General features: G+C 47.7%; 3 protein-coding genes across 3 annotated transcripts; 2 read left to right on the top strand and 1 right to left on the bottom strand.

Annotated features, from left to right (window-relative positions):
- Positions 1 to 4,089: 4,089 nt before the first annotated feature.
- LOC117640156 (endothelial differentiation-related factor 1) lies at positions 4,090 to 5,713 on the top strand. The gene is made up of 5 exons (XM_034376435.1): positions 4,090 to 4,287; positions 4,646 to 4,697; positions 4,784 to 4,944; positions 5,030 to 5,123; positions 5,242 to 5,713. The coding sequence occupies exons 1-5, from the start codon at positions 4,216 to 4,218 to the stop codon at positions 5,301 to 5,303; spliced, it is 441 nt and encodes a 146-aa protein (XP_034232326.1). The 5' UTR covers positions 4,090 to 4,215; the 3' UTR covers positions 5,304 to 5,713.
- Positions 5,714 to 5,758: 45 nt separating this feature from the next.
- Positions 5,759 to 7,059, bottom strand: LOC117640155 (proteasome subunit beta type-1). Its single transcript, XM_034376434.1, has 4 exons — positions 6,869 to 7,059; positions 6,401 to 6,590; positions 6,084 to 6,320; positions 5,759 to 6,004 (listed from the first exon to the last, which is right to left on the bottom strand). Exons 1-4 carry the CDS (start codon positions 6,943 to 6,945, stop codon positions 5,819 to 5,821), a joined length of 690 nt encoding a protein of 229 aa, XP_034232325.1. The 5' UTR covers positions 6,946 to 7,059; the 3' UTR covers positions 5,759 to 5,818.
- An 83-nt stretch (positions 7,060 to 7,142) lies between these two features.
- LOC117640154 (dnaJ homolog subfamily C member 22) lies at positions 7,143 to 10,103 on the top strand. Its single transcript, XM_034376433.1, has 5 exons — positions 7,143 to 7,559; positions 7,907 to 8,054; positions 8,139 to 8,361; positions 8,445 to 8,712; positions 8,789 to 10,103. The coding sequence occupies exons 1-5, from the start codon at positions 7,320 to 7,322 to the stop codon at positions 9,002 to 9,004; spliced, it is 1,095 nt and encodes a 364-aa protein (XP_034232324.1). The 5' UTR covers positions 7,143 to 7,319; the 3' UTR covers positions 9,005 to 10,103.
- Positions 10,104 to 10,458: the final 355 nt, after the last annotated feature.

Here is a 10,458-nt window from a genome sequence, read left to right as displayed (position 1 = left end):
GAAGGTCCTCCATATCCTTGAGGACCCCGTCGAGGCCTACCTGGAGGCCCTCCTTAAGGACCCCGTCGAGGCCTTCCTGGAGACCCTCCTTGAGGACCCCGTCGAGGTCTTCCTAGGCTCGGCCGTCCGGCCGTCGGCGCGCAGTCGGCGCCGCGGGTAACGGCTCCCGGCGCGTGCCGTCGCGGTGCCGCCCCTCCCCGTCGAGGCCGTCGAGGCCGTCCCGGCGCCAAATGAAATTCCTCACGGACTGTCCCCGGCCACGAGAACGTGGCCCTGGGGCGCCGGCGGGGGCAACCCACCCGCCCGGTCCAGAGGGTGGCTTCCCTTGACGGCGACCTTGCATGCCGCGCGCGCCTCCGCGGCGCGGCGGCGGCGTCAACGTCACGCACTCCATCGCGATGGTGATGAGCACCGAGCGGTCCACGCGATGCAATGCGATGCACCACACCGGGCGGCTATCTCCGTCGGCACTTGAAAGCCGCGGAACGACAAACGACGGCAAAGTGTCACATTCGCCATCGAGGAATGGTCGGACTGGGTCGTGAAGCGGCGAGCGGGAAGACAAAAGAAAAAGCCGCGGTGATATCTTTCCCCGCCTCGACACTGGATACTGTACAACAGAGTCATCGAGGCCTTTTGGCGGCGATATCCTGCCGCCGGCCTGACCTGTCTCTCCCGCACGTTTACACGGCACGCTCCGCAGAGACTTCACAGAGACAGAGACTTCCACCTCCTTGGAATCGGTCTACTGGCCGGCGTTGCAAGAGCAGCCGGGTGCAGCGCGTGTCCGACCAAGGCCCCTTGAAGACTGACGTCGCTCCGTCCCTCTCGCACCCGGACGGCCCGGACGGCACGCCGCATGGGTGCGAGAGAGACGGAGACGCACCACTGCCTGCCTGCTTAACGCGCCGGGCGTCTAAAAACGGCACACTTTATCGCACGGCCGTATGAATTAAACAAGCGGGCGCCTTTTCTTTTAACGATTTCACAGTGTACGTACGACGCGCAGCACGTGCTGTCGGCGCAGTCGTCAGCGACCGTCCAAACAGGAAGCGCGAGGCGGGGGGGGGGGGGGGGACGCGAATAGACGATGCCCTGGAGTGCTAATCCCGAAATCTAAATGAAGTACAGCATCAGCGGCGCGGCGTTGTTTCGACGCGTTTCGGCTCAGCCACGCTCGCCCCCACGCGCCGACGCGCCACGCACGGCGCCGTGGTGGCCACTCCACTCCGATGTGGGGCAGCAGTGCCGCGTCCACCGCGTCCAAGCCCCGGCCCAGCCCGTGTTTGTTGTGTTTGCACACCTTAGTGGTGGCAGCCCTGCGTCTATCGGTCCGTCTGTCTGTACATGCGTCAGTCTGTCTGCGTCGGCGCTAGTCCGTCCGGCCTGCTTCGATTTTCCCCGCGCCCCGTTTTCCGTAAAGAGAAGGATGTGTGCGAATCGAGTGGGCACAAGCTACGGATCGAAAGTCCGAAATAATCATATTTGGATTGGCGGACGGCGGCCGCCGGATTGGGTTTGGCGCGGCTGCGGACTGATGCCAAGGGAAGTTTTCGTCGCTCTGTCTCTCTCGCACTAATGTATAGGAGGGAGAGAGACAGAGCGACGAAAACGACTCTCGGAATCGGTCTGCAGTGCGCTTTCGGCCAGGGGTGGAGCGTGGACGTTGGTCTTTTTGGCCACGTGCCGTGCCATGCCGTTCCGCGGTTCGATCATCTGCTTTGCAAAAGCCGGTAGCGCGCTAACCAAGCTCGTCGCCCCGTCTCTCTCGCACTCGGCGTTGCGCAGGGCGCAGTTGTTTTGTTGCTGTCTCGTTGTTATTGGCGTGTCTGGCCGAAAGGAGGGCGAATCCGTTCGGACTTCCCTCTTCGGGTTCACTCAGTCGCACTGCGGCCGGCGCGGGTCAGCTGGTCAGCACCCAGCCAGTCGGCCGGCAATGTTCAGTTCCGTGGATTGAAAGAAACAGTTTAGTCCGAGCGTGGGCGGCGCGGGCCCCGCGACCCGGTGCGAAGTCCACTGCAGTCTCGGCGACGAAAACCGGCGGAAAGTTTGGCTTCGATTTTTAAGAGTGCTCCCACGCCGAAATTGAGGCGCAGGGCGAGTTGTCCTCGCGCCAGTGCACTAGCGATGCGTTTTATCCCTCCGGGAAACGGACACAGCCGCCTTTTCCAACGACACATCTTTTATTTTTTAAGTGTAGCCGCCCTGTCCTGCCGGCGTCTTCATCCATAATGGAACACCTGATTGAGCCCCGAAGACAAGCGAGGGCGTGGCGCGGCTGGACTTGACTTTCGGCCTACTGCTCTATTCTAAATCCTGGCCGCAGTTGGCTTCATCAATTTTTTGGGGGGTGCTTTTTCCGACTTTTTGATACCGTAATTTTTTCTAAATGTGAGGATTGAAGGCCGTGCCTCAAAGCACCCGAGTCCGTGCACTTCTTGCCGCCCACTGGCACACTGATCAAAATCGCTGGGAACATCGCACATATCAGGTTTATGTAAGAACGGAAAGGCTCAACCTCACTTGCGTGGGCGGGTACAGTCACTGTACGAGTGTTTCATTTCGCAATTCATGCTTTATCAACGGAATTAACGGATCGAAGGGATATGTTAATCATGGCTCGCGTAACGAAATACATAAGCAGGGCATCGGGCCACCCGTGCGCGTGTGTCGATAATTTTGGGGTCAACGTGTCGCCAAAACGCAGGCAGGTCTAAATGTGACGAGGTAAAAGAACCTCGTCAGGAGGAGGGTTCAAGTTCAAGCGGCGTCGAATAGGCAACCCATCCTACAGCAGCGGCGACCGATCTGTGAGAAGGGTTGCCTGCCATCCCGGCGCCACCCGGCCTGCCAGCCTCAGCCGCGTAGACAGACAGTCCTGTCTCGCGTCGCTCTATCTCTCCCATGAGTGTGAGAGAGACAGAGCGATGCAAACGACTCTCGGAATCAGTCTGCAGACAATGTCGCTTTTCCCCCTGCGCAATGCGGTGGTCCCACGATGCTGATAATTTATTAAACACTATCTGTCTCCGTCTGTCTGGCCGGTCTGGGCCGGTCTCCGCAAGGGTCTCCGTCTGGCGCACCGTGCCGCTTATGTAAGGCGCGTGATACGTCGCCCTATCGTCGCCACGGTGATGGTTCGCCAATTAAAAAGCCGCTCTCTCCGGGTCACGCCCGGCCCTGCAGACTCATCGTGTCGTCTCTCTCGCACGCCCACGCGCCGTGGGCTTGGCCGTGGGTGCGAGAGAGACAGAGCGGTGACGCCGCGGCTGCCCGGTGCAGTGCCTGGGTACGTGCAAAGCCGCGGTGATAGCGTGGCCATGTGGCACCACACCGCTAGGCCGCTGGTCGAGCGATTGTCGCTCTGTCTCTCTCGCACCCTTATGGAGAGAGCCATGAGAGCGACGGAGAACCAGTCTGCCGCTAGGCCAACCCGGCCGGCGTTGGCGACCGCCCTCGATAAGGGAGGCCTTTAAAGCCTGGAGCCACCCGCGCCGGTCGGTGCAGTGCGAAAGCTTCGAAAGCTTCGAAAGCGGGTCGCGGGACGCTCGGCTAGGACTGCCGCGCGCTGCTGGCGCTGCCCGAGCCATTCATTCCAAGGAGGGTCGTCTCTCTCGCACCTCTACGTCGGTCGGTAGCCGGTAGCCCCCCACAGCCGAGAGGATACGGTGACAATGATCAACTGCCACCGAGAGGGCCTCCACCTTTACGAGTCGAAAAACCCTACCATTCGACCGACCAGTACCTCGAGGGATGATTCAGTGATCAAAGCTTATCTGAAACATGACCCAGGATGATATGTTATTTCCTGTACTGCTGCCACACTACCACATCGAATGGCAGAATATCAACAGATTCTGTAAATAAACGTGAATTGCACTCGTTTCGTTGTCCCCGTTGTCCTGGCAACACTAACAAACACGGCAGCATACTGCGGGGAAAATGTCTCGATACCAATCAGGCCAGGCTCGCGCTGAGAGGAACCAGGAGCTGCTAGGTCATGAGCCCGCTGCGTTTCAAACTTTCCCGGGCCTGCTGGCACACTGTCGATGTTTGTGTGACAACGGCCGCGCCAGCAGCGACATCTCTCAGCCAAATTTGTCCCCAACCACAACACCAAGAGAAGTTCGTCGCGCAGGTTAAAGCGTATTTAGGCGAAAGTGTCTTCGCAGTCAGTTTTGTCCAAGTTATTAGCTTTCCCGACAAGCCGTTGTCATGAACGACTGGGATACCGTGACCATCCTCAAGAAGAGGCCCGTGAAAGCGTCGGCAGCCAAAACCGAACAGGTAGATTACTGTGTGCCTTTTGTGAAATAACACGCAGCAAGTGGCCAGTGGCATGCCTTGCTTCTAGAATTTTCTTCGGCCAAATCGAAAATCACATTTTTTTACTCTCTACTTTTCTCGTCTTAGTCTCGCATCCTTGTCTCGATTGGTTTATTTTAACCCATCTCACATTGCATTGGTAAATTGATGTTCTTTCATTTCATGAAAGGGAGTTGCCTCCATATTGGCTCACAGGGGATATTGCACTCTGTTGTGGTGTTATGCAAAAAAATTTGATGTATCATGAAATTCTGCAATTTTATCAAATGGTAATGACTACCATGTTCTCTACTAATAAGGTCTGTTTGTTTGCTTTCAGGCTGTTAATGCTGCTCGCAGGCAGGGTCTTGCAGTTGATACCCAGCAAAAATGTATGTATTTTTATATTCCCCTCTGGTTTCTATATAGCTTTAGCATTGATTGCTTAAGTTGTTGAATTTTGTTTTCCCAATTTTAGGGGGTGGAGGCCAGAACAAGCATACTGTCACCACTAAAAATACTGCCAAATTAGACCGTGAAACTGAGGAACTTAAGCATGACTCAATCAGCAAAGATGTTGGCAAATACATCATGCAAGGGAGGCAGGCCAAGGGGTGGAGCCAGAAAGATTTAGCCACAGTAAGTTTGACAGAATGCCCAATTCACTTTGTTTCATAACTACCTTTCACAATTGCTATTAATGCAACTACTGTTTCTCTTGCAGAGAATATCTGAGAAGCCACAAATTATCAACGATTATGAAGCAGGAAGAGGTATTCCCAACCAGGCAGTCCTGGGCAAGATTGAGAGGGCAATTGGTGAGTTTTCTTGCAGTTTTGTGCTTCCCTTGATAGGTGCAACTCTTCTGCCTTTACATTCTGCTACCAGAAATACCTAGCAGTATTGATTGAACAACTGTCAAAAATTTTGTTGCAGGCTTAAAGTTGCGTGGCAAAGATATGGGTCAACCCCTCCCGCCCCCTGGGACCAAGAAGTAAATTACTGTCCCTGGGGGCCCTGTCGAAGCCTCGCTGTCCTTTCACCTTGTGTGTGTGTCCACGGACTGATTAATAACTAAATTCCAGAAGTGATGAGCAGAGTAGGTCATGCTTTTTTCATCATGTGAAAAATTTTCGCTACTGCAGCAGTCAACTGAGTTGCTATAGGGACCATTGATAAGTTGGCTCGCACTGTTTCTTGTTAATGCTGGCAAGTTGTCTGGTCATTATGTCTCTTCTTTAAAATGTGTATCACGTTAATGCACTACTTTTCTTTTGTAATATTCCTTTCAATCACTGAGATTGTTTGTTTTTCTACTTGGACTGTTTGTAAATGTTTTCTTTGTAAATCTGCGTCCTTATACTTGCAAACTTGTAGAATTAAAATCTTATTAGCCTGTACAATTTTACTTAATTTTTCTCAATTACTACAGGTGAAAAATAATACATGAACATTTAAAGTAAAATTCTTATTTATTGTAGGCAAAAGACATGATAGAAACCTGTACCAAAACTTAATCTTTACGCAGGGAGAATCTCTCCTCCTTAATACCATTCTTATCAATAATGCTAATCATAACAGCATCACCAGTGTGAATTTCTCGCTCAGCAGCAGAAATGAAAGCGTCCTTGATGATAGCAACAGCACGCTCGCGAGTAATGGGCTCCTTGGTAGCATTGGTCATATTTTTCAATCCCACCTTAAGACAAACAAAATAGAAATAAATTAAAGCATATTACGATAAAGTCAGGAGGATTTAGAGTGTACTCAACCCCTACCTGGTTGTCCAGGAAAGGTTGCAACAAGGCACTTGAAGCTCCTCCGGCGTAATAATGGTTCCGTTCATAATGGCCCACAGGGTCATAGTGGTAGACAGCTCCCTTGCCTTCAGCATCAAGACCAGCAAGGATGTTCGACACGTAGTAAGGGAAGAACCTCTTGTAGTATAGCATGGTAGAGAGGAGCTGAGCCACAGCTGGCGTGCTCATCACTTTCTGGTGCTCATGGTTGTACATCTGTAAAACAAAGTCATGATTGAGATAAACATTCGAACATGCCAAAAACAAAGAACAAGCTTAAGAAAAATAATGCCAACCTGCAAGCGAGCAGTGAGAACACGGGTGAGGGTCAACACATCGCACCAGCAGCCACATGAGCCGAGGACAGTCTTGTCAGAGAGACGGAAGAGCTTGCTCTGCTCTCGGGTGTTGATGGCATAGCCGACGGTCAGACGGGTGTCGGAGCCGATCACGGAGAAATCTTCGCCAGCAATGGCAACCACGGTGCTGCAAAGAGACAGGGGCATTAGGACAATCCATTCAAAACCACAGCACCACTTTGGCAGGGAATCCATAACCTCAAAACAACGGTAAACACTGCCAAGTCACGCAGCGCTAGGTCACTAGATGCAGAGGAAATTGATACACGGTAGCAACAGGAGAGTTGTGCATAAATTTTAATGGGTGTAGCGTAACTCCGTACATATAAACATAGGGTGTGACAGCGACAGAGCCGATGACTTGGGCGAATTCACTGCCTCGGTACTTCAATTTCTTTCACTTACCCTCCGTTATCAGAATAGGGCGAGAAACGGTTTGCTTCCATGGGACGGCTTCCTGCAAAGGGTTCTACGACGGCCATGGCGAAAATTAAACAAAATAGCTAAGTAAACGCGTAAGAATGACACACAACTTTGGTGGTGGTTGTTGCAGCTGAATGAAAGCCGGACGCCTTCCACAACATTCGTTCTGCGGTTCGGCTGTCCTGCGAATAGGCCCCGCTGTGGTGCACATAAGGGACTTGTTGTGCGTATATTGGCTTAGGCGGCACGTAAACAAAGCCAAACACTTGTCGTCGTGTCCTGTTTTCCCCGTTTTTGTCAAGTTCTACTGTCAAGTGGCTAAACTTCTGAACTCTTTATCGAGAGATTACGGCCGAGGAACTGGGACTTGCAGCTTTGGTTCTCGGCTTGATGTCTGGCGTGTTCCCTGCCTTTATCATTCAGAATTGTTAAAATGGGAGACAAAAGTACTCTCTTAACCTACTTACTTTGGCTTGTTGGAGGAGTCTTTGGCCTGCACCACTTCTATCTAGGCAGGGATTCGCAGGCCTTTCTATGGTGGAGCACCCTTGGAGGCTATATTGGTTGTGGCTGGCTCCGAGATTTGTTTTACATTCCGACCTATGTAGCTGATGCTAATGGGGAGAGAGCTTTCATTGAGAAGCTAGTCGCTGCAGTCAGGACCCATAATAAGGTAATTATTCCTCCAAATGTATGGCTTGACTCTCTGACTTTTGACAGTAGTCTTCTTGCTAGACCTCTTGCAACAATATTATTCCTTGAGCGCGTGTCGATTTCATGACTGATGACTGATGTATTCAAAATATTGCATCGTTATCAAATTCAGTGAAAATTGCTGCCGCTTTCTTATTGATAGGGCTGACACTTACGTGTCTTGTTTACTGTTTAGGGTAGTATTATTGTCCTTTCAAATTTCACGCTCAGTGTTTTATTAGGCCTGCTTTTTTAGTTAAGTAGGTCACCAAAGTTTTCTTCACTATAGCCCATGGACTTTCTTACTTAACTGAATTTTTTTTCCAGCCACCATTTTCAACCACCCGCTTCTGTGGTATGGTTATTGTCGGCTACCTGTGGGCATCTGTGCTGATGTTGGCTGTCCCAGAAGATGAAGTCGCTGGTATTAATTGGAGATTCCTGTTGTTCCTAGGCCCATTGGCCTGTGCTCTAGGTGAGAAGAATTTCTGAAGTTGAGGTTTAACTTTACATTTAGTTATGATCTGTATAATTCAACAATCTCTTTTCTTATTTGAAGGTGTTTGGACAGTTGGAAACATTGGCCATGAAGAGGGTTCAATTTGGTGGCCATTAATAGCAGCATACATCACATCCCCTTTGTATTTCTACTTCCACATCTACATCTCATTTTTAGATGATTCAACAGCTTTCACTTTGATGGTCTTCTGCTCTGCATGGGCTTTTGATTCTAAGGCTAAGCAGTGGAGACGTACTCCTAAAAAGAAGAAATCTCTTGCAAGGTATTTTTAATGATTCCTTAACTGGTTACCTTGAATTTTTGTAATCTTTCTGTTTCATAAATTTGTTTTGTTTTTACTTTTAGGAGAATTACCACACTAGGGCTGTGTGCACTGTTGTATACATCACTCTGGACTTCCTATCTTTATTTCAACGCAAAGCTGGTTGACGCTGAGGGTGAAGAAATCCCTGTCCATAAGGCAGTACACCATTTTCTGACTTCACCATGGTGGCTTGATCTCAAACAGTCCCTTCATGACACCTGGACATTTGCTCAAGCTCATGGATGGAGTGAAACATGGAAGCAAATAGTGGAGCTGAGTGATCCACACGGAGAACAAAATGCATACAAGGTAAATTTCAATTCCTTAAAGTTTTGCAACTATTCTTTGCTCTATGAAATAATATCCTGCACTTTTTCTGTCTCAGGTTTTGGGTGTGTCTGCAATTTCAACCCAATCAGAAATCAAAGCCAAGTATCGAGCTCTTTCTTTGGAATGGCATCCTGACAAAGCCAAGGATCCAGAGGCCAAGCGTATTGCTCAAGAAAAATTTGTAGAAATTCAACAAGCTTATGAGATTCTTTCCAGTATCAAGTCAAAGAGAAGGAGCCGCTCTCGTAAAAGTGATCCCGAATGGAGTTAAACAACCAATTGGGACCACTGGGATACTTGGAAAAATAACTTTCATTTTTGTACCAGTATTTACACAACGAGTGTACTTTAACCACATTTCTTGTGAAACTCATGATGGATACTTTTTATCCTCTTTCTTTACAGTATTGGTAGGAGTTGTAGTGCACTGTTTGTGGGTCGATATTCTTAAGAGCTTGTTTTTGTCGCTCCTTTTTATAACTATGTAGCTGGTAGCACAATCAATTCTTGTTTAGTCATACTCAATACTTCTTAATCATTCTTTTATAAAGTAAAAAACATGTTATTTTTGTACTGTTGTCAGGAAATATGTACTGTGATATGTTCTTAATATTAAATTATTATCACATTTTCTTTTTAAATGATATTTGATTACGACTTTTAAAAAATTATGTGATAGACGTCTTTACCAAGGAATTTTGAAATAAGTTGGTATTATGTCACTCAATTATGGCCAAGTGCTTAATTTTCACATTAAATTAAGTTGATTGTTGCCTTAGTTTATTATTTATATATTTATTCTTTGTGTTGAATCACAAAATTGAAATCGAAGTATTTGAAATGTTAGCTATTAATCCATTGTTTGGATGCTGGAATGAAGTACTGTTTAGTCTTTTAGATTATTCCAGTTTCTATATACTCACTGACTTACTAAGCGTGACAAAAATCTGTTTTAGATGTGACTTGTTATATTTTGTACTGTTTCATTTTTGGGTTTATAGTAGATGTGCCAAATGTAGAATGATGATTGACTCTTGTTACAATCTGCTGCTTCCATGTTTTTACTGCCAATGATGGGCAACGTTACTAGCTTTCTTCCATTCCAACTAATTCATTCTATTCTATGTAGATTTTTACAGTGTTAAATGTTTGTGTTATTATTGGAAAGTTTTTTTTAAACAGCTTTAGTTTGACATAAGGGGAACACAACATGGATACTTTGTGTAAACATTTTTTCAATGATCTTCCATTCAAAATGTTCTACATTGCAGTACATTGCAGTAGTACTTGTGTCTGAATTGTGCTCTGTATGAAAAATGGTTCACCCTGATAAAAATTGTGCTAATAAATGATTGTTATTATGGTAACAACTCTTCGTTTTTCAATACCACTCAATTACAAGAATGACATGCTCCTCAAGAGATGGATCAAGAGGTGAAAAGGACGAATTGACACAAAACATATATGTGAAAATTAGGATTTAATTTTCAATAATATCAGTAACAATTATCAACTAATCTTTTTTTATGTTTCTCACATTACAATTTATAAATAAAGAAATAGGTGGAGTAAAAAGTGGAATTTGCTCTTAATGCTTACTTGCTATCACATGGAAACTTATAGTTTGGCATAGGAGACTTTACTTACACAATAAACATATCATTAAGTACACACCATAAGCTGAAATTTGGCATTTTGGTCCGAAACACTGAAACGAAAGGAAAT

This window comes from Thrips palmi, unplaced genomic scaffold, assembly GCF_012932325.1.
Source record: "Thrips palmi isolate BJ-2018 unplaced genomic scaffold, TpBJ-2018v1 HiC_scaffold_12, whole genome shotgun sequence".
Classification (NCBI taxonomy): domain Eukaryota; kingdom Metazoa; phylum Arthropoda; class Insecta; order Thysanoptera; family Thripidae; genus Thrips; species Thrips palmi.
This window is presented reverse-complemented; position numbering and strand designations above follow the sequence as displayed.

What these genes read in the sequence shown, in the direction of transcription:
- LOC117640155 (XM_034376434.1), bottom strand. Translation starts at nt 6,945, where the DNA reads ATGGCCGTCGTAGAACCCTTTGCAGGAAGCCGTCCCATGGAAGCAAAC. An exon ending in CCCTATTCTGATAACGGAGG is followed by an intron (nt 6,591 to 6,868) that starts GTAAGTGAAAGA and finishes GTCTCTTTGCAG; the next exon opens with CACCGTGGTTGCCATTGCTG. An exon ending in AACCTTTCCTGGACAACCAG is followed by an intron (nt 6,005 to 6,083) that starts GTAGGGGTTGAG and finishes GTTTGTCTTAAG; the next exon opens with GTGGGATTGAAAAATATGAC.
- LOC117640154 (XM_034376433.1), top strand. Translation starts at nt 7,320, where the DNA reads ATGGGAGACAAAAGTACTCTCTTAACCTACTTACTTTGGCTTGTTGGA. An exon ending in CAGTCAGGACCCATAATAAG is followed by an intron (nt 7,560 to 7,906) that starts GTAATTATTCCT and finishes TTTTTTTTCCAG; the next exon opens with CCACCATTTTCAACCACCCG. An exon ending in GAGAACAAAATGCATACAAG is followed by an intron (nt 8,713 to 8,788) that starts GTAAATTTCAAT and finishes TTTCTGTCTCAG; the next exon opens with GTTTTGGGTGTGTCTGCAAT.
- LOC117640156 (XM_034376435.1), top strand. Translation starts at nt 4,216, where the DNA reads ATGAACGACTGGGATACCGTGACCATCCTCAAGAAGAGGCCCGTGAAA. An exon ending in GCCAGAAAGATTTAGCCACA is followed by an intron (nt 4,945 to 5,029) that starts GTAAGTTTGACA and finishes TTTCTCTTGCAG; the next exon opens with AGAATATCTGAGAAGCCACA. An exon ending in CAAGATTGAGAGGGCAATTG is followed by an intron (nt 5,124 to 5,241) that starts GTGAGTTTTCTT and finishes ATTTTGTTGCAG; the next exon opens with GCTTAAAGTTGCGTGGCAAA.